At 45.1% G+C, this 23434-nt stretch overlaps 1 protein-coding gene across 2 annotated transcripts in view; it reads left to right on the top strand.

Moving 5' to 3' along the window:
• Window positions 1-23434, top strand: part of GLDN (gliomedin) — a 565427-nt gene that overhangs the window by 63376 nt on the left and 478617 nt on the right. For both annotated transcript variants that reach the window (XM_086958291.1, XM_086958290.1), the window contains exon 2: window positions 2427-2478. In XM_086958291.1, the coding sequence (XP_086814417.1) occupies window positions 2427-2478 (52 nt within the window). The remainder of the gene's footprint in view (window positions 1-2426; window positions 2479-23434) is intronic.

Raw genomic sequence — 23434 nt, 5'->3', positions numbered from 1 at the left:
CCTCACGAGCCACAAACATCTCAAAATCATCTCCCCACCTGCACGTGTTCAAAATTCTCAACCCCTCACCAGTGCCCCCTCTCTGACCTGTATAAGACATGCGGCACCGCTTGTGACTGCTCTTCCAGAGCCATTGACTTGAGCACATTTATGTGGAAATTGTGATTTAAAACGTACTATTTGCCCCATGTTTATTAAAAATGTCCTAGATGGGGAAACTTTACCCTCGCCCCAGAACAGAAATCGGGCTCCGCTGGAATTTGAGCCAGTAGGCCGCCTGGCGCTTCACCACTTTCAAAGCCCACCGGCAGCCACCACTGCATTCTGGGCCCTTTCCACTCACCTTCACACTTGCCGAACACCACTGAACATTCGAATGCATTATAAACCATTCTTAAAACACGGGTTTATACATCTATTCAGTACATACTCCACCCTGCTGCTGTCCTCCCACCGTACTCATGACATTTGTTATTCATACTCGACTTCATAGCGCTACTATGAGAAGTCGGCCGCTATCCAAACATCTGCTAGCCCCAGCAGGCGTCCCTGCTCATCTCCGATAATTAGCAAATTAAGCACTTCCGAATTGCAGACTGCATAGGCACGCCTCGGTATGGTAACCTTATTTGCACATTTCAAACCTGTTCAGTGTTATTTATTATAGCCCTCATTTCAATAAACACACTCATTATGTCGTTGATGTTAATGAGTCAGCCTCAGGCCTGCTAAATATAGCCACTTACTGCATTGGTCAAATCAGGCACGGCACCCCAGTATGATGCCACCAGGCCCAGCCACCACCCACACAACACGCAGTCACACCGGTCCGTCCGAGAATTTATTTTATTTATTATTTAATTTTATTTATGCATTTTTATATAGCGCAGACTTTACCCGAAGGCGTCAGAGCGCTTCACAATAGGAACAGAACTGATATGAGGAGAACATAACGTGAACAACAGATTACAAAAGCAGACTTTGAGTATTTCGTTGATGTTTTGTTAACTCATGCCTGATAAATATAGCCACTCCTGCATTGCTCAAATCAGGCACGCCGGGCACGGTATGATGCCACCAGGCCCACCACCCACAACACGCAGTCACACCGGTCCGTCCGCGAATGGAGACTGAGTGAATGTGTGTGTCAGTATCCATTTTATTTCTAAGTGAGACAGTGAGTGTCTGACGGTGACCCGCACCCTCCATCGATTCGAAAGTCGGACAGGCCAGCCATTAGAAATAACATACCGGTTTCAGAGAGTCACAGACTCTCAGTCTCACGTCGTCACTCGTCAGTCGAAGACAAGACAACTGTTGCACTGCACACACAGGCACGAGTCACGAGGTCACCGTCTGAGTCACTCTCCTCGTGACTCTGGTGACACCACCACCACTGGAGGTGTTGTGCAGTCCTCGCCAGGGCGCAGTGACGTCCCCACAGCGGCGCCAATTACAAGTACATGGATCCAAATGGGCACATGTGATTGGGCATACAGCCCTGAGCACAGCCAGTCAGCCACCCACCCACGCGCGGCAGCACCACCATCCTCGTACACGTGAACTCAGCCAATCCTGGCGCAGGCATAACATCGCCACTGCGCCAGGATTAGCTAACGAGCAGGGCTAATACTGCCCTTGATGAGACCCGGCTCCCCCGGGTCTCTGCCTGTGTCACTGCTAGGGGAGGAGGAGGCGGGAAGGGGCTATTGTGTGTGTGCGCATGCGTGGGCAAGTCATTAAAATGACTTGTCCTAAATGCGCACACAATGACTGCTGCCTGCCACGATGCTGCCAGCCTGCCACATGCCACTCAGTGCTGCAGGCCCGCCCCCCACACCTTCCGCGATCGCACTGGATGACGTCACGATTTGTGACTCCGGTCCGGCCTCAACTGCTGCTTGCCGCAGAAAATTTTACTTTTTTTACTGTGTCAGACAAATGTTGTGATAGCAGTGACGGTCGTCCATGGATAGTGGGGCAACGCCCCAACGCCCCCAATGGACGAACCGCCACTGCATGTGGCATTCTTTACTTATATTCCGCCATTAAGTGTACAATGACACACCTCATGTAAGAGCCGTACGAGTATTATATATGCAGAAAAACAGGTTAGTTTGTCTCTCCCTTCAAGTTTTATTTTTCGGTTTCGCGCTTTGCATATCCTCTACTCCACACATTTGCCTTTATTTTATTTATTTCCCTTACATCCCTTTTTTGAATGGTTTATTTACTTCATATTTGTTTTTATTGCACGGTGTATCTGTTGTCTTCTGTGTTAATGTTATAATCAAGTGTAAGGGAAGAAGGAGACTATCAAGTAACGTTGGAAACACTAGTGTAAATTGCATGCCAAAAATGTCAATTTGTGTAGGCCTTGAATTTGGCTGTAAGAATTCATGAATGCATTCTTCTTTTAACATTAGGTGCGAGTGATGGTGGAACTTTGTAACAGCACCAAAGGAATATGCTTAGCAGGTACGTATCCAACAAATAATTATACAAGGCCTCAAATTCTTTGTTCTGTTAGTGATGCAATGTAATTGGTAAACATGTTTTTTTTCCTTTCAAATTACATAATTCTCTGAAGCAAATTTTTCATTGACGTTTCAGATGAAGAAAGCTAACATACAATGGCTCAACAATGCAAACTAATACATATTTTGTTGGTATAGGTGTAAGAACCTATAAAGAACATTTTGATGGTTTAACAGTACTGCAAATGGTAGGCAAATATATGCCGAAATAATGAATCCTAGTTAAAAACATAATCAACCTAATTAGAAACGAATCAATTTCATCTGTAATGAAGGATTCAGTTAATCAATAGTGTAAAAACAAACAGGTTTATTAGTTCAAAATCCTTGCTGACACCTAGGTTCGTATAGTGGAGAAATTCAAACAATGGAGCGACGTGCAGCAAGACTGTCTTTTGGCTACTATCAGTGACCAAAGATGAACTTCTAGAAGTCTTAATAGTCCCTGGAGACACCTTTCCCGGGGCCAAACTCCATTTAAAAGGGTAGGGGGCCACTTGCGCCCCAAGTCCAAAACTGCTGTGGCCCCAGGGTTTTCATCCCCCAGGACTTCTCTAAATTATAAGTCGGAGAGAGGCGCGTACCCCCCATGACCCCCATTAGGTCCTGATGACTCCATCTCCAGAGTTAAATTCAATTAAATAAGGGTAGAGGGACCCTCATATTGTTCCCGGGGACCCCGTCCACTGGGGCTAAATCCAATTAAAAAAGGTGAGGGGACCGTGGGTCCCCACTCCCCAAGCCACAATAAGACCCATGGTACCTCCATCCCATGGGGCCAAATAAAAAAAATAGGAGAAGGCGTTCAGCCCTCCCCTCCGTGAGCCTTCAAAGGCCTGAGGGATTCCATCCCAGGGACCGTAAAAGCGAAGAGGAGCCGCTCGTCCCCCCGTACCCAAGCCTTCTTGGGCCCGGATACTCCATCTTCTGGGGCCTCTATTTATTACAGAAGGGTGCTTCGGTGCCCACCTGGGGAACCCACAAAGCACCACGTTAGTGGCCAGGGGGGAGCCCCAGCTGGCTCCCTGCATGGTTTGGGAGCCGTCATTGCTCCAGCCTAGGGAGCAGATATTTATGCTTGCTCACTACAGGCAGGAGCAATATGTGTTCTATTTACCTGGCCGCAGGAGGGCGGGCAGAGAAACAGAATAGAAGTCTGCTCCCAGTCACAAGCATGTTTAAATCTCCCACCGGGTGGAAGCAGACTTGCTTGTTTGCTCCTGTTTGGCAGGAGGTTTGAAAATGCTGCTGTCAGAAAGGAGCAAACATATGCTTCCCTCTCCACTGTAGTGAGGTCAGGGAAACTACTGCGTCCCAGGGTTGAGCTCCTCAGGACACAGTCACTGTGCTGGCCCCAGAGGATGGGGTCCCTAGGGTCTTTAAATACTCAGGGAAGGGGCAGGAAAGCCCCCTCCTCTTTTATTTATATTTTGGTCCGGGGATGGGGTCTCTGGGCCTTGTTAAGCTTGGGGAGTGGGACTGCATGCTCCCCTCCCTTCATTTATTTACTTGTCTCCAAGGGATTGGGTCCCCTGGACCTTTTAAGGCTATGGGAGGGGTTTTCAAGGCACCCTTTCTCCATTTAATTACTTGGCCTTGGGGGATTTGTGCCTCACGCCTTTTTAGGCTTGGGGAGTGGGTCAAATGCCCCCTCCCATCACCCTGTTATCAGTCACTTTGCCTCAGGGGATGTGGTCCCCAGGCCTATGAAAGCTCAAGGAGGGCCTGTGCCAAGCACACATCTTTTATTTAAATTTTTTCCCCAGGGGATGGTGTCGCTGGGGCCTAATTTGACTTGTGGAGTGGGCCACACCATTCCAACATTTACTTACTATCCCCAGGGGATGTGGTCCTCAGTGCCTTTTTAGGCTTGTGTAGGGGTTTGCACGGCCCCCTCCTTTCATTTAAATATTTGTCCTTGGGGGGTGATGTCTCCGGGTCCTTTTTAAGCTTGGGGAATTGGCTGTGTTGACCCTCTCCCCGTTATTATTCACTTCAGCCCTGGGGGATGGGGTCCCCAAAGCCTAATTAGGCTCTGAGAGGCGGGTCGTGCACCTCCTCCCTTCATTAAATTACTTGACCCTGGCGCATGGGGTAACTGTGGCTTTTTAGGCTCAGGAATGGGGCCGCGTTGCCACTTCCCCTTTTATTGGATGAGGTTCATGGGGCCTATTTAGGCTGCGAGTGGGGGACTAGGCACCCCCTCCCTTCTTTTGTTTACTGCTGCCCTAGTGATGGGGTCTTCAGGACCTCTCAGAGGCTCGAGGCTTCAAAGTTATTAGCAACACAAAAAAGGCATCTCCTATGTAAGCACTATCTCTAGTGGCAACTGGGTTTTAAACACACACACACCTATATATCTCCACAACTTCACTGATCTAGTAAAGAGTGGCACACAACCATGATGCAAGTCAATTGTATTACGTATGATAGTGGTGTCTAACATCAACACGTGTCGGCTGAACAACAGTCTTGGTCACAACCAAACACTTGGCAAATTTTGCAGGTATATTATCAACGATATCATAGAAGATGTCATGAGATATGTAATATGTGGGGTAATAAGCAGTGCCTGGCAAGGGTACAAGTTATAGTTACTTTGGGCATGAGCTATGCTTACTTGAGATAACCATAACTGGTGAATTTCTGTGGTTCTTAGAGTTTAAAACTTTACATTGTTACTGAACATGCCGCAGGGTGTATGGTCAGGCCCTGAGACCAACCAGACCCAATCACCAACCCCTTATCACGCTTGGCCATCAACCATCTGCGACTAAGGTTAAGCCTTTGCCATGCGGCATAGGATTAGCCTTTGGGCCCCAGGGACTCCATCCCAGAGCCAAATACAGTTGAGCATGGAAGGGAGCACATGGCCCCCCTCCCTACGCCTTTTTAGACCCGGGGGACACCATTGCAGAGATCCTTTTTATAAAGGGGAGGGGACCCCCACTGCCCCCTCCCAAGCCTTATTAGGACCTGGGGACCCCAGCCCCCAAACATGTATCTCTTTTAAAGGGAAGGGGGTCATGTGGCCCTCCTCCCCATGCCTTAATAGGCCATGGGTGCCCTCCAGACAGGAGAAATCTGTTGTTTTGTTTCCCTGCCAGCATCAGTGTGGGACGGAAAACAGAACACAAGTCGCTCTCAGCCGGTGGGATCATTTTAAAGCTCCCGCCTCTGGGAGCAGACTTTGTGTTTGCTCCAGTTCAGCAGAAGTTTAAAAAATGCCAAGCGAGAGCAAACACAAGTTTTTCTGCACGAGCCAGGGCTGGCAGAGATACTGTTGTGTCTCTGGATGGGCTTCCTGGAACATAGCAAGGGAGCTGGCTCTGGGGAATGGGGACTTTTAAAGGCACTCGGACAGGGACTACGCACAGCGGCGGCCAGCATGGCTCGCAGGTAGTGGAGGTGGGTGCTGGTTCCTCTAAGGGCGGTCACAGGGGGGGTCACGGGCAGTGTCACATGGGGGGGCAAAATAATTTAAAAAAATCTATACTTACCCGCATCTTCTCTGCTCCTGCTCTCCTGCCTCTGACAGGAACAGGAAGCAGGCAGGCAGCCAGGCTCCCTCCCCTGAGCCAATCACAAAACTGCAATGCAGTGTTGTGATTGGTCTCAGCGCCGTGATACAACACTCAGCCAGGGGCTGGAGGCGTGGGCATGTTCTCCATGCTGGCTGTAGTTCATCCTGCATGGAGAACAATGCAGTGTGTATGACTGGTTTGGGTAGCCTGAGAGGGCTGATCAAACAGTCACTGCGCACTTTGGAGTTTGTAAACCACTCCTCCCCTGCCCTGCTTGTAGAGCAGAACAGCTCTCACCCATTTGCCACAAAGCAGCAGGACATGTCAGTAAGCATACAACGATAATAGCTTAAAGGTATTAATAATTTTATGTATATCTTCTTCACACTGCTTAAAAGCAGTAGGGCGACACTCCTCTGCCATAGCAGGGGAGCTGCCCCCCGTCTCCTTAAATAGAATTTGGGCCTTGGGCTATGGGATCTCCAGGTCTGAATACGGCCTGGAGAGTGGGGCTTGAGCCCCCTCACCTAATTAATGAATGAAAATTGATTATTGAAATTGGCCCCGTTTGGATGGGATCCCAGGGGCTAAAAGTGGGTAGGGGAGGGGTCTGCATGACTCCCTTAAAAGATACTTCAGGCCCTTCACAATGGCATCCCTGGGGCCTAAAACCGCCCTGGGAGGGGAATCGCATACCCGCCTTGCCTTAAAAAATACTTTTGGCCCCGGATGAGGGAGTCCTTAGTGCCAAAAATGCGTGCCCCCCTCTCCCAAAAATGTTTTAAAGTGACTGCCCTGGCCACCACATACTTCTTTTTGGAAAAAAACATTGCTGCAGATTTGTGTTCGTCCTCAAATTTGTGGGAACTTATGTTTTTTTAAAACATTTTTGTTTCCAGGCAGGGTTCCTCTAGGATGTGGGACCGAGTCCTAAGATCACTGCCACCACTTCCTGGCTGAGGTGGTGGCAGCCAGTCAGATCTCACTTTTAGATGATCAGTTGGCACAGCGGATCCCCTGCGGCGTGAAATGTACAATTTTGTTTTGACCTTTTAACCCGTCCCCCCCACCAATTTATTTATTTTTAAATTGGTACGGGGGTCTTGTTGTCCCCTCCCGAGGCCATAATCTGATCTGGGGGCCCTATCCCCGGGGCATGGCCATTTTTAAAATTATTTTTCTTTTTGGAGGTGGGCTGCCTTGCCCCCCTCTTTCTGCCATTTATGTCCACAGAGACTGCATCCCCGGGCTGGCCTTTGTTTTTTTATTTAAATGCAATTTTTTGAAAATATTTGAGGAGGGGGGCCGCGTGGCCCCCCTCCCAGGCCACTAATAGCCCCAGGGAACCCATCTCCCGGGGCTGGCCCTCTCCATTGGGGACCGGGGGGGGGCCCTAAACCCCCCACTGGAGCCGGCTTGCTTCTCCACATGGGGAGCTGCTAAGATGCAATTTGGTTTGCATTTTGAAAGATAGAGCAGGTTTCTCTGCTCTCTCTTTCAAAATTCAAACCAAGTTTGCTCTGGCAGGGCAGGAACTGCGATGCTCCCGCCCTACAATAGCAAACTACAGTGTCCCAGGGGTGGGCACCCCGGGATACTGCAGGAGCCGGACTTGGGGGGTGGCAGTCCCCGGGGCCATCAAGGGCTCCAGGAGGGGGCCCTCGCGGCCCACCTCCCAACATTTTCAAAGCCCCGAGGGGTGGTGGTCCCTGGGGTTGGGGGTCCATAACGACCCCCAAATTAAAAAACAAAGTGCCCTGGGGAGGTGGCGGTCCCCAGGGTGTGTGGGGAGGGCTAAAGCCTCCCCACACAGGATTAATTATTTTTAAATTATGGACCCGGGGGTGACAGTCCCCTGGGCTTTGGGGGCTCTGAGCCCCCCCACATATTTTTTAAAAGCCCCGGGGGGTGGCGGTCCCTGGGGCTTGGAGGGGCCTTTGAGCCCCCCACCCATTTCTATTTGTAGCCCCAGGGGGTGGCGGTACTCGGGTCTGCGGGTGGGCGTGAGCCTCCTGCATACATTGGCATAAAGCCCAGGGGATGACGGTCCCCCTGGCTGAGGGGCCCCCGTGGGCCCCCCATTACATAACACTATTGCCCCCGGGACTTGGCCCCCCGGGGGGCTAAAAATCAACGAAGCGTGGGAGCCTGCACTTAATTTTTTTTTCTCTGCAGGATCCGCACCCCCTGCGCGGATTTTGACGATTTTAAAAAAAAGCATGGGCCCTGGGGTTCCTTGTGGGACACCCTAAGCAGGCCTAGGGGGTCAGGGTGTTTCTACCCACATGGGGAGCTGCCAAGATGCAATTTGGTTTGCATTTTGAAAGATAGAGCAGGTTTTTCCGCTCTCTCTTTCAAAATCCAAACCAAGTTTGCTATGGCAGGGCAGGAACCGTGAGGTTCCCACCCTACCATAGCAAACTACAGTCTCCCAGGGTTGGCCCCCCGGGATACTGCAGGAGTCGGACTTGGGGGTGGCAGTCCCCAGGGCCATCAAGGGCCCCAGTAGGGGGCCCGCGTGGCCCGCCTCCCAACATTTTCAAAGCCCTGGGGGGTGGTGGTCCCTGGGGCTTGGGGGTCTATAACGGACCCCCAAATTAAAAAACCCACACAGGATTAATTATTTTAAAATTATAGCCCCGGGGGTGACGTTCCCCGGGGCTTTGGGGGCTCTGAGCTCCTCCACATATTTTTTAAAAGCCCCGTGGGATGGCAGTTCCCGGGGCTTGGAGGGACCTTTGAGTTCCCCCACCCATTTCTATTTGTAGCCCCAGGGGGTGGGGGTACTCGGGGCTGCGGGGGGCGTGAGCCTCCTGCATACATTGGTAATAAGCCCAGGGGGATGACGGTCCCCCGGGCTGGGGGGGCTCCCCTGGGCCCCCCATTACATAACACTATTGCCCCCGGGACTTGGCCTCCCGAAGGGCTAAATATCAATGAAGCGCGGGAGCCCGCACTCATTTTGTTTTTTTGGCAGGATCCGTACACCCTGCGTGGATTTTGCCGATTTAAAAAAAAAAACATGGGCCCTGGGGGTCCTTATGGGACACCCTAAATAGGCCTAGGGGGTCAGGGTGTTTCTACCCTGCCCCCTTTTTGCGTTTTGCAACTTAGTTTGAGTGGTAGAACCGAGGCACAAGATGGCTGCCAACACTTCCTGGTTTGGAGTGTTGACAGCCAATTAACATAAAGCTTGTGATCGGGAGGGTGCACGCAGGGTGCGCACAGGGTGCACGGATCCACCGCTGCCATAGATATATATGTGTTTTTACTTTTGATTTTCTCTGCAACTACTGGCCAGATTTACACCATTTAACAAAAAGGCACCTTTCTGAACCAAGGGCTACCTCTTTGCCAAATTTGGAGTAATTCCATTCAGCAGTTCGGGCTATAGCCGCAGCAAGTTTCCTATGGAAAATTGCATAGGGAAAACATGTTTTGGGACTCTCCTTTTTTCTCAGCCTCCGCTTGTCGACAGGCACCAAAGTTATTGGAAATAGAATGTTGCGGATTTCCTATGGAAAATAGGTCCTAAGTATAACTACCTACTGGCGACCGCCAGTAGGTAATAAATATAAATATATATATATATTCATATATATATATATATATACTAATCCAGCCCGTCTCCAATGTGCTTGCCGCACAGAAAGGCACGCAGACGACGAAATTAGCACTCCGAGGCAAGTTGTACTTCAAACTGCTAAATTTATTTCCACAACATGGGATAAAAACTTTCATCAGACGCCTTTCGGGCACGTCCGTGCCCTTGCTCACTGATAGTGGACAGACGGCGTTCACACATTTTTAAAATCAACAAGCTACACATTTCGCGACAAGACTCAGTGACAGTAGACAGAGTAGAAGGACTACCCGAATGCAAGTACTGCTTTAGGGATGAAAATGCGGGCGCCATTTTGTAACGATACATATAATTTTTTTAAAATCAATATAAAGGGTATAACAAATAAACCTCGTTTCAACATATTAAATGCCAATAAAATATTATGAACATTATTAAGCCAAAAATTCTCGTGTTCCACTCTGAGGACGTGTTCCTCCCACCAGCCTACGTGGAGCCCCGCGTAGCTGGGGGAGAAACACGACCCCATGGCGACGCCCCTTATTTGTTTATACACTTCATTGTTAAACAGGAAAATATTGTTGGTTAAACATTTCTCTGTCATGTGTAATAACATTTTACTGTGGTTATATAATTCAAAAGGGCGTCTTTCTAGAAAATATTTCATTGCACGAAGGCCGTCATTATGGGCTATACTTGTATACAGAGTCGATATATCCATCGTTATCAACAGAAACTCATCAGACCAAGTACACCGGCTCAATCGATACAGAAAGTCTGTGGTGTCTTTAATGTAGGCCGGTAGTGCGACCACATATTCTTGTAAAAAGAAATCAATGTACTTTGATGTGTTTTCAAACACACTGTTTATAGCGGACATAATTGGCCTTCCAGGCACTGGTGCCTGTTGTTTGTGCACTTTGGGTATGAAGTACATGTTTGGCAAGACAGGGAAATCTTTTTGAAGAAATTTAAATTTGTCTTTACTCAGGAGGCCTTCACGTTTCCATCTATGCAGGTCTGAGCGATAGGAATCATTGATTTTTCTTGCAGTGGCCATGTCAATCTTAGAATAACAGGAGATGTCTCCTAGATGCCTGTTTGCCTCCTCAATATATTCTTGCTTACCCCACAGGACCACATTGCCTCCCTTGTACGATTTATTGATAACTTTTTTTTGTCATCCTTCAGTTTTTTCATAAGGGCGGTATAGGGTCGTGTTTTATCGTTGGGTTTGTTACGAGAATTCATGGTCTTACTTTGCAACATTTTGATCTCCTCTATTACCCGATCTGCAAAAATGTCTATTGCATCCCGTGGCATGCTGGGGTTGAATGTTGACGGTGGTTTAAACGGGCTCTCTGCTGGTTGATTGGTGTTGATTCCCTCCTCCATAGCCACTTCTTGAGTGCTGTTATCGCTGTTGTCATCATCTCTCAGATCTTGTAAATCCCGCAGAAGCCCTACATCTCTTGTTTGCACCCTCGTTCTCTCAGTTATTGGTGCAAATGGGGGTGGGCTAAATATCAATGAAGCACAGGAGCCCGCACTCATTTTTTTTTTCCGGCAGGATCCGCACACCCTGCGTGGATTTTGCCGATTTAAAAAAAAAAAAACATGGGCCCTGGGGGTCCTTGTGGGACACCCTAAGCAGGCCTAGGGGGTCAGGGTGTTTCTACCCTGCCCCCTTTTTGCGTTTTGCGACTTAGTTTGCGTGATTTCTTGTGCCTCGGTTCTAGCGAGGCACAAGATGGCTTCCAACACTTCCTGGTTTGGAGTGTTGACAGCCAATTAGCATAAAGCTCGTGATCGGGAGGGTGCACGAAGGGTGCACGGATCCACCGCTTCCATAGATATATATGTGTTTTTACTTTTGATTTTCTCTGCAACTACTGGCCTGATTTACACCATTTAACAAAAAGGCACCTTTCTGAACCAAGGGCTACCTCTTTGCCAAATTTGGAGTAATTCCGTTAAGCAGTTTGGGCTATAGCCGCAGCTAAAGTTTCCTATGGAAAATTGCATGGGGAAAACATGTTTTGGGACCCCCCTTTTTTCTCAGCCTCCGCTTGTCGACAGGCACCAAAGTTATTGGAAATAGAATGTTGCGGATTTCCTATGGAAAATAGGTCCTAAGTATAACTACCTACTGGCGACCGCCAGTAGGTAATAAATATATATATATATATATTCGTTCCAAGAAACTTCAAAGTTATGAAGAAAACAAGACACCCAGAGCTTCAGTTCGAGGATTTATTTGGCAGATGAACAAATCTCCACGACGCGTTTCGCCATTACGGCTTGGTCAGGCTCATCTCGTGGTATTGGTAGCCATTTTCTAAACCCAACACCCCAGTGCACTTAGTTTTTATCACGGTAAAGGTAGCGGCCATCTTGTAACATGGTGATACATAGGACAAATCGTAAACTTTGATGACATTATAAACATTTTTAACCAAAAATTACAATAAGGTTAAAAAGACATTTATGTCTGGTATTACCACAGTCTTATGGAATAAATATGAGTCTCTTCATTCATTATGGGTAATATACCTAATTACTTTGTGCAATGCGGATATTAATACCCAATTGATGATTTGTATCGTTAGGCACATTGTATCAATATATCGGAAAAATATATAATAAACATCATCATCGCTAAGTTCAACCTTCCGATTGGATGTTACCAAACAAGCTTGTATCTGATTGGTTGCAGTGTCGTTGCTAGGAAACATACAAAGTGACACCTTCATAGTTACTCGCTTTCGTACAATCTAGTCTTTTTGTAAAAAGATTCGCATTGACGCTTACAGTAGTCTAGCCCCAATCGGCAATGATTCTACATATATATCGGTCTTTCCCCAGTGGGCGATTCTGCGCGTTGTTGTTAGACAGTATCACGTTGTTAAGTTTCCCAATGGTACATTTCACCAAGTGGGCATATTGTCTATGAGTCTCAGGTTTGCCCTAGTGGGCTCGTGGGTAATCATAATCCAATAAAAGCTTGTTGTATATATTCTGAAGGCTAGATCAGAATGTTAACGACAATGCATTTATTTCTGCATACAAATCCATGTTCTTCCGCTACCCTGTGATGTGTGAAATCTAAAAATAAAATTATTGACATTAAAATCAAGAAACCGCGGACAATATTATCAAGTCAATATTCATTCATATAAGTGAATTGACAATTCTTCTGTGATATTTAAACCTTTTGGTGTTAAACATTCAAAATCTACAATGTATTTAGACTCTAATTTTCTGAGGGACAGTTCTCGATTGCCTCCTCTTACTCCAAGATCAACACTATCAATTACTACCAACTGCACCAGTTGTTCATTTTGCATGTACATGGCTGAGAAGTGTCTTGCAACCGGGTATTGTCTATTGTTGTTATGTATGGCACGTAAGTGTTCTAACACCCTTTTCTTTGCTGTATGTTTGGTGCTGCCCATGTACCATTTGTTGCAAGGACAAATCAGTATGTATATGCTGTATGGAGTATTGCATGTCAGCCGTTTACGAATCGTAAACTCTCTCTTGGTGTTTGGAACAGTTAACATTTAACAATCTTTGCTAAACTTGCAGGCCTTACATTTGCGGCAGCATCTGAAACCCATATCTCCTTCCTTCTTTGAGCCTGTTGTAGAGGTTATATAGTTATGGCTGAGTTCATCTCTTAATGATTTCCCTTTCCGAAATGTAATTTGGGGATTGTCATTAAGGTATTTTTTAAGATGGCTGTCCGTTTGTTGGACATGTCAATGCTTTTTGAAGATCTTACGCACCTCATGTGCTTGCCCAGAGAAAGTGGTTATGAATCTCACATTGTCTGTTTCTTCTGTCTCAATACGAGGGTTGAGTAGTTCTTCCCTGTTCTTTACAGCCACTTTAGCTGTGTTTATCATTTTTTGACTGTACCCTCTATTTCGGAATCTGTCACACATAACCCTTTCCTCATCCAGATATGATTCTTGTGTGCTGCAATTACGTTTAGCACGTAGTAGTTCCCCATAAGGTATACTACACACTAAGCTGCGGGGATGACAACTGTTAGCATTCAAAATACTGTTGCCCGCAGTCTTTTTGCGAAATAGTTTGGTGTTCAAATGACTATTTGTAACTTCCACAATTACATCCAGGAATTCGATCATTCGATCGCTGATATGTCCTGTTAGTTTTAGATTCAGGTGGTTGTGATTCAGTTTGTCAATGAATGATTGCACTGATACCTCATCTCCACACCAAATGAAAAAAATATCATCTATGTATCTCAGCCGCAGGGCAACCTGATCGAATTCTGCCATTTCCCTATATATATTCTGCTCCGCTGTCTGTCATTGACTTTCCCTTCAGTCTCGATCGGGTGCTTTAAAGCGCGGTGACAGACGCCGCGCGGATCCAGCAATCCAAAGCTCCACTGCACAAACTGCAAAAAGCATTCGCAGGAACGCTATAAACCCCAGATTTTATTGGGTTTCAAAGTACACCTCCAGACGCGCGCCTTTCTCAATAGTGGCCGGCGCCGCCATGAGGCAACTTTAAATAATGCAGTACAGGAAAAAATAAACAAAGGACACCCAACTTAAAATTAAAAAGGTGTCAGCCATTTCTAAACATGCAAAATGGTAAAGGAAAAAGTCAAAACACATCAATCACAGCTTACATATATTTGTTTTGATTTGGACGTATGACTAAACGTTAAACAAAACATAATGCCCTGGATGGGCTCCAAGTATTACTCCTAATAATACTAAAGTAGCGCTTTGGCTTCAAGTGTCCAAATATTTAGCCCTAGATGGGCCACTAAGTATGCCATGCTACATCAGAATAAATATAAGGATGTTGCTTAAATAATCCGGTACATATCAACAATACAGAATCACACATAGAGAGCGTTATTAAATGGAGAGCATTACAGATGTACGGCCACCTCCTCACCACTATTTAGGCCACCTGGCCTCTTGGTTTGATTTTCAGTGATGTGCCGTAACTCTAATCTGCGTAACTGTTAGAGTCTGTTGCCTCCTCTCGCATTCAAGGGCACTTGATCCATACAGAAAAAACTGAATAGATCTCTATTGCTATCATGGATTCTCTCAAAATGCCTGGCCACCGGGTACATAGGATCCCTATTCTGTATGGCCCTGAGATGTTCCAAGATTCTTATTTTCGTGGGATGGATCGTGCTTCCAATGTAGCGCAAGCCACATGGACATATCAAACAGTATGCTATGTGGCTTGTGTTGCAGTTCATCAGGCTTTTGATCTTCATGGGTTCCTCCATGCCTGGTATCTGATACTCTAACACTTTCCGGCTATATTTACAGGCCCTACATTTAAGACATGGATACAACCCTGCCAATCTCCCAAATGGGGACACTCTACACTCCTTTTCACAGTGACTTTGCACTAGGCTACTCCGTAGGGATCTCGCTCTTCTAAAAGTTAGAAGAGGCACCCTAGGTAAGTCCTTCCCTATTAATAAATAAAGAAAAGTAAAAAACGCACAAGGCTTCGTTCTCCTTCTAATATACGGGAGGAGTTTTCCTTGGATTTTATGGAACGCACTTCCGTGGATTACCCCTGCAACGAAGCGACTTTCATTTTGGAGGAGGCAGTTTATACACGAAAGGTGATCGGAAATCTTCACGCTGCCACCCTCCTCCGCAAAAGGATTTCAAACCATTCTGACTTCAAAGAAACCAGCACCAAAGTGAGAAGCGCAGCCCCACCGGTGAGCTGAGGATAGCCGCTGGAGCTTTGCGATAAGTCTGGGATTGGACAGTGCAACGCGGGACAAAGTAAAGTTTGATTGTACAGTGTATTTGACACACGCAGGACACGAACGGTTGCGGGTCAAGTGGGAGGTCCCGTTAAGCATACAGTAATGTCAGCCACCGAGATAAAGGAGCCCGAGGAGGCAGCTTCTGAAATTTTCAATGTTGATTGTACAGATCCAACTAAAAGTTAGGTGACGGCTAAAAAAGGTGGAGCAATGAGTGATTTGAGAACGTGTTTAAAACGCTTAGAAAAGTTGCAGCGGTTAGAACTCTCAAAATGGTGGGAGTCAAAGTCATTACAACCGTATTTAGAAGTACAGCGTGTGCCCAGAGGATTGCGTATAATAGTTACGTCAACTTATGAGGAGCCAAATCCCGATATGTTACGTGAGTGGGCAGCCAATAACAATGATGCTTCAAGAAGGATGCTGGCCATTCTAATAAAATATGTCTTTGTTGTTATGCACTCACATTGTAGTTCTAATGGAATCACGTGTGTAATGATGTAAAAATGTCCACTTGCCAGCGTTCTCGTTGTCAGTGAACAATGTTTTGGTACTCTGACCATTGATACACGCCTTGCACTTTTGACACTTCCAGAAACCAGTAGGGGTGAGCCATGTAGAAACTGTTGGTTGTTTGATCATCAAATGGCTGTGTATTAAAATATCTCCTAGAGACACTATTTTTCTGCAAGTGATATTTGGATAAAAGGGAAGGGACGTCTGTAAGGTTTCATCAGGCAAAAGCATTTTCCAGTTCCTCTGTATAATATCTCTCAGTTACTTATTTTGGTTATTAAAATCCATGATTTGTCGTGTTGTGGTGTCACCTTTTTTCGTTTCGGGTCTGGACCATCCTGACATGCTATTAAAAGGTAATTTCTCCTTTTAGATTTTACTTTTGTTGTTGCAGTTTCAATGATTTTCAATGGATGTTCCCTTTCCAGAAAACGATCACTCATCTCGTCCGATTGTAATTTCAAGTCAGCGGTTTCGGAGCAGTTCCTCTTGGCCCCAAGTATATCTCCATAGGGTATGCTCCATTTGAAGTTTTGTGGATGTCCGCTGTTAGCATGGAGCATGTTGTTGCATGAAGTTGGTTTCCTGTACATTTTAGTACAAAGTTTTTGGTTATGTTATGGATGAAGACTTCTACATCCAGATGATGACATAAGACTCGCTGATGGTAGATGTAAAAGAGAGATTATATGTGTTGATGTTCGGCTTTTAGATACTATTTTCAAACTCAGTCATGCTTCCCTTCCATATTACAAAAAAATCATCTATAAATCTACTTCATATATTTAGGTTGCGGCTGACTGGCATTTTCAGAATTTCAGTTTCACATGCTGCCATCACCATTTAAAGATCCCATGCGGCCTATGTAATTTTTTGGAGAGGGGGAATGGGACCCTCCTCTCCAAGCCATGGTATGTCCCTGGGTATCCCATTCTCTATAGACCAATGCATTCCGGTGTCCAAGGACCCCTTCCCGGGGACACTGTTGTTGTCTGCCCCCCATAGCATGGGCTGGGTAGACTTCCTTGCTCCCACCCGGTGGTAGCCTTTTTTTAGAAATGTATCTCCCTGCTCGCACTCAGGAAGGCAGGGCACAGAGGATTGCTCTCATCCAGCGGGAGCAGAAATAAAAGCTGTTCCCAGCCGGGTGTGAGCAAACCAGTCAAGCCAGTCTCACCAGCACACAAGATGGTGAAAGTGAAGCTGGTGGGGCCACGGAGGCCATGAGCCTCCTCTAGGACCCTCAATTGCAGAAATTGTTCTGTGCCCGGGCACCCAGAAAAACAAAAAAGAATGCCCATTCCTGCCGCACCCGGATGGGTACTGCCAGGTGAGCCAGAGAGGCCATGGGGGTCGTGAGGCTTCTCCCCAGTTCCCAACCAAAAATGGTTGCTGTGAGTGTCCTGGGTGGGATCTGGACAGCCACAAAAAAATGAAAAAAAAGAAATGGGAAATGACTAATAAATAAGCAGCCGGAGCCTCTTGTTATTATTGATGAATATTTTTTAATATGGTTTTGAAATCTATCGGTTTTAATGATAATTACTAATATGTCAAAGTTGTTTTGGTAAAGTGGTGATATTTTGATAAAGACAATAGGCTTATCTTTATATATTGATGTCCTGACTCTTTGACAAAGCCAATAGGCCTTTCTTTATATATTGACGTGCTGCTCCCTTAACAGAGCCAATGGGCTTGTTGTGTTTATTAATGCAGTCCCCTCGATACCACCAACAGACCTGCCTTTTATATCGTGACATGACTACATGAAATAAAACCTAGAAATTCACTGGAAAAAACAAATGTTAAAGTGGTGTTATAACACGCCATCGATTTACCAGGAGCACTCTAATTTGAAGTTTTGAGAAAGTATATGTATTTTTATGGCTAGAAGCACTGATTAGTACAGTAACCACTGGGCATATTAGCAAAGCTTTGCGATAACTATTGCAAAGTGCGCTTAGTGTTCATTTTACTAACGCCATCTTTTGCAGGTTTTTATCGTGGAGATATTGCGTTATTAGCAACACGTATCTCCAAGGCGATAAATATTCCTGCAATAGTGGGAAAACCGCCGTTTTGCAGAGAACATCGCTGGTTTTCCAACGATGTTCCCTGCAAAACGGCGATAACCTTGCTGATACGACCCTGTGTTGGTATCAGCATAATCCACCACCTATGTTAGAGATAGCTAAGTCAGGATTTCAGCAGATATTAGATTTTGGCAACAAACGCTGTTTTCGCCAAAATCTATTGTCTGCTGAAATCCTGCGGGCTGCCTTGTAAATATTGCGATGTGAACATCAGCAATATTTTACAAAGGTAGTCCATTGGAGTACGCTCAGTGATGCCCACTTTACATCTCATTAGAGATGCAAAGGGAGGCGTTGGGAAAGGGGTGCTAACATGCGATTATGCATGTTAGCACCTTCTTGTAAATAGGGCGATAGGTTTATCTATGCTTTTTTGGCTTTTTCTGCCAAAAAAGCGGAGATAAAGCCTTTGTTAATATGCCCCTATGAAACTGAGTCAGGGGTTCCGGTTGCAATTATTGACAGTTACATTTGGCCTTATTGTGATTATTTTGCACTGAGGAAGTCGGTGGGATATTATCCACATGATGTAGCACGTGTTGGCTACAGTTTATTTTCGATTTGGCTGCAACATTACTGACCTTCAAATATGCAACACTGAAAATAAAGTGAAGAAGTTTTAATGAATATACATTTGTGGATATGCTTTGATTTGGATAATTGCTCAGGATAAAGCCTTATTCAAAGTGGTGTTATTGTTAGGTAGAGTAAAAAAACAACTCAGAAATTGAATGACAAAAACAAAGCTCAAATTGATGTGACAGTTAGGTGAAAATCTCAGTTAAAATGTAACCTTTTATCCTTAAACAACACTGAAATTCACCAGTGATAGTTAAACAAGTTAACTATAACTTGCGCCCCAGCATGCACTTCTTATTACCTCATATATTACATCACCCATGACATTATCAATGACATCTCTCATGACATCTCAAATGACATCATTAATAGCATCACACATGACATCACTCATATAATCCACTGAGTGTAACAGTTTGCTATACACTTTTGACACTGAACGCTATTTACTGAGGTACATCTAAAACAAATTATCTATAGCTTCTGAGCTGCTATGAGTGCATGAATCCTTCTAAACATAGGAATTTGTTCGGGAAGAGTATGCTTCCAATACAAATGCTATGCAAGAGAGCACACACAGATCTCTGCAAGCATGTGTGTCACTCAAGGCAGCCTTTTAGAGTGCCAGCAGCAGCAGGCCAATCCGCTCTGCGCCAATTTCAGCCTTGCTGGCACGGTGCCATGTTGCATTAAAAATGTGGAAATCTGCATCAAAGTTTACTAGACAGCTTCCTTTGCAAGCTGCCAGTCTGTGTACAATTCTAAGGAAAAGCCTTTGCCCCACTGCAAAGTCACACAAGGTGGAGCAAAGCAGCGCAGTGTCTTTATGAGGTATTTACTTTCAAGCGCAAAACATTATTTAGCGCTGGAATGTTCCAAGTAGAGTAGCAAAAATAGCACTTGATACTACTTTGCGGAAATGGGGCATTCCATAGCCAGTACTTGGACAGTGCAACACTTCCACCCACCAATTTTCATGCAAAGTCAGACTTTCAAAGATTATCAGACCGACCTGGCTTTGTGGGGGAAAACACACCTCCTTGAGAGAGGTGTTAAGTAGGAGAAATGTTTTTATTTCTCACAGTAAACACCCCATATGTGAAATGTTTTAAAGTTTATCTACGCATAGGATATTGCCATGGGAAAGTGTCCGGTGCTAGACATCACACATACACCTTAGTACTATGCTGCAAAGGTATGTGCGTAGCACTAGGCAGCTTTTTTGTGCACTAGTGCAGGGGAAGAGAGCAACAACATACTTTATTCAGTAAATATGGACCTACAATGCTCTCTCACCCTAGCCAAACACACAACTTTTATTGCTGTGCTGCGTTGCCATATTTCTCAAAATATCTACCTCTCAGTGATCAAATATTAATGTGCCTGTTATAATTTTCTGATCATAAACATTAAAAAAGCCATTAAAATACAGATTATGTCCACCCCCTCAAGGGAGGTTATGAGTGTTACCCTTAAGGAAGCTTGCAGACCCTTCAGTTTGTTACCAGAGAACTATTCAGAGTGATGGCATCATTACAGTGATTGATGACTTTTGATACAATCTGCTTTGAGGCAGCATAAAGTAAAATGTGAGAAGGATTAAATAGAAATCCATTCAGCTGCAGATGACCTTGGTTGAATGCACATTAAGGCACAGAACATTTCTTGACAGTTAAGGTTGAATAGTTTTAGTTAGCTAGTATCATGTCTGGAGATTCCCCACACACTAATGCACTTTCAAAAAAAACAAATTACAGGAACACCTTACACATCATGCCTTTTGTTTGCCTATAATATTATTGGATATTATCAGACATTTAAGCTTAGATGTTATATTCTTTTATTACATTAAATAAAATTTGGAGAACCGATAAATCCCTATTCAAGTATAGTAATGAATATATATATATATATATACATATATATATATATATATATATATATATATATATATATATATATATATATATATATATATATACAATGAAAGCTCATCAACATTCAAAAGAGGGTATTGTTTAATGAATGACAACAAGCTTTACCATTATAAAATGTCAGCTCCTTCATTTGTGTACCTATGATAAACACTCAGCTTTAGAATAGAAGTGTGAACTCTGGAGGTGTTAGTTATTGTGCCCTTGGCATACCCTGCCAGGAGAACTACACATTCCCACCCTCATTTATGGTGCAGTGTAAGTCTAAAAAAATGATGTGGTATTAACATTAACACATTTAAACAATTTGGGAACACTGCATCATGTCAACTGTATCTCAGGGAGATGCTTTGTAGTGTATTAGGGGCATACTATAGCTCTATTTACATTCTTGCTGTTTTTATCTAAAAAGCAGTTAATCTTAACCCGTCTCATTCCTTTGAACCTAACTCTGATGGATGCAATTCAATCAGTATTTCACCCTTTGCATAGCACTGTCTCTACTCTACTGTGTGTGTCAGATGACCTCAGGATTATCCTTAACCGGAGTGGACCTGCTGCCCTGGTCCTTCCAGATCTGCCTGCGACATTCAACACTGTATCTCATGCTGTGTTGATATCTGGCCTTCACATGATGGGGTTATGCCAATTTGTTCTTATGAGGATCTGGTCCGTCCTCCCAGGCAGAACTCAGTCAAACTCTCTCCTCCCACTCTCTCTGAACAATGTATATTTCCTGATTTCCTTAAGGGCTCCTACTTTAGAAAGCTGCTATTGTTTGCACCATTGGGATTGGTTTGATGTCCTATGCAAATAATGCTCAAATCATTGTCTCCATTTCAGACAATGCCTCCCTCATCTAGGATTTCTTCTAGAAATGTATGTCCAGAGATGCTTCATGGATGGGGCAGCATTACCTAAAGCTTAACAAAGACAAGACTGAGGTCCTCATACTTGCCACTCATTCCCTCTTGTCAACTACCTAGTAGCCTGCTGAACTGGGACTTAATGCTACACTCACCAACTCCACTCTTAATATGGGGTTTATCTTTGATACCCATCTCACTTTCATTGATCAAACTAACCGGGTGATAGTGAAATACTGCCAATTTCGTTTTTCACTATTGCAACATTTTAGAAGTGTAACTTTCAATTGGGAAAAGCTAGTGTTTTAGAGTTTGGGCTTTCTGAGCTCAGGATTTAAAAACACATCTTTTGGTAAAAGTTTTTTTTTTATTTTGTATTTGAAAATGCCATATTTTAGAAAGTGGACATCTTGTGCCCCTGTGGAATGAACATCTGGTTTAGACTGACAGGAGCCTGTTTGTGCAGTTACTCTAGGCCAGGGGTCTCCAAACCGGTCCTGGAAGGCCGGATCCATTCCAGATTTTTTGGATATCCCCATTGAGATACATGTAGTAATTTTAAAAATCTGGCATGGATCTGGCCCTCCAGGACCGGTTTGGAGACCCCTGCTCTAGGCAGCCACAGAAAGGGAGTTAAGGTGTGCCCTGCATAACCTGATGGCACGTCACCAGGCTGAAGGGCCATCCTGAGCTAGAGTGGTGGGAGGAGCTATCACCTGCACCTGAATAGGGCTGTGCCTTGCCTCTCACAATGCTGTCTCTACCCCCTGGAGTATGTCTGGAGCCACGATCAGGCAGAACAAGGATGTGTGCGATACAAAAACAATGCTTAAAACTGGCAAAATCAACGCATCATCTTCCGACGCCTGTTTTTCCCATGCAGAATTGCGTGTGAGAAACATTTCCATGCACCACCGCCATGCCTCCGAACTAGTTGACACAGCACCTGTCAGTGCCCAAAGAAACTGCCTTAGCCTGAGTTCAGCGCACTGTGTCTCCGAAGTCCAAAACCCCTATACTGACTCTGAAGCAGGCTCTGCTGTGTGACTGAAAAAATCAACTCATCGTGGGACCGCAGCCGAGGAAGTCGGTGGAGCACCGCCGCATCAACCTACAGCGCGTCTGGGATTCCACTCACCGCACCAGTGTAGCAAGTTTTTCAGACACATCACCCCCGGAACCAGAATGGTTTTGGATTTTGACGCATTGCTTCCCCCTACAGTCCAGATTCGACTAAATACTTCTCCTGCATTCAGAAGAACTGACGCATTGCCTCCCCTGTGGACTCCGGAATCAACACATTATTGTGTTTTCCAATGTTTCCCTCCTCTGTGGCTGTTTTGCATTGTGGATTTTAATGCATCTGAGGTACTTTGTGTAAAATCACTACATCCATAGAGTTCTATGTACAGAATTGCTTGAAACCTTTTTAAAGTCTTATTTTGAGTTGTATATGTTTGATTTTTGTCATTTTGGTCTTGTTTGGTATAGGTAATGCTTTACGTTTCTAGTCTGGTCTGTTGTCCATTTGTAGTGTTTTCACTGTGTTATTGTGTGTTATGTACAAATACTTTACACATTGTCTCTGAGATAAGCCTGGATTCTTGTGCCAAGCTACCAAGTGGGTGAGCAGGGGTTATCTGGGTGTGTAACTCCCTTATCCTGACTAGGAAGAATGATCTCTACCTGGACAGGGTGCTAGCCAGTGCCATCAAGAAAACCTCATTTCTAACATCAGTGGCAGCAGTAGAATAGGACTTGAGTTTGTACTTGACTTACAGTGATTGGTGTATACTACTACTGAGTGCAGACCCTTAAACCACCACACACAGTTTTTTTCTTTGTTGGCCTTCTGGATCTTTTGTTGATACTTGGAACTCTGGTGGATTGTCGCAGCTGTGAGACTTGGAAAAAGGGAAGTCAACTTCTGGCACCTAGAGATCTACACTATGAAGGAGCTAAGAGGTTTTTGCAGGGAAAGGGGGCTGGCTAAGAAGAGGAGATCCACAAGGCT

The sequence above is a fragment of the Lissotriton vulgaris genome, chromosome 2_1 (genome assembly GCF_964263255.1).
Source record: "Lissotriton vulgaris chromosome 2_1, aLisVul1.2, whole genome shotgun sequence".
In the NCBI taxonomy this organism is placed as follows: Eukaryota; Metazoa; Chordata; class Amphibia; order Caudata; family Salamandridae; genus Lissotriton; species Lissotriton vulgaris.
Note: the sequence above shows the minus strand (reverse complement) of the source record. Positions and strands in the feature narration are given on the sequence as shown.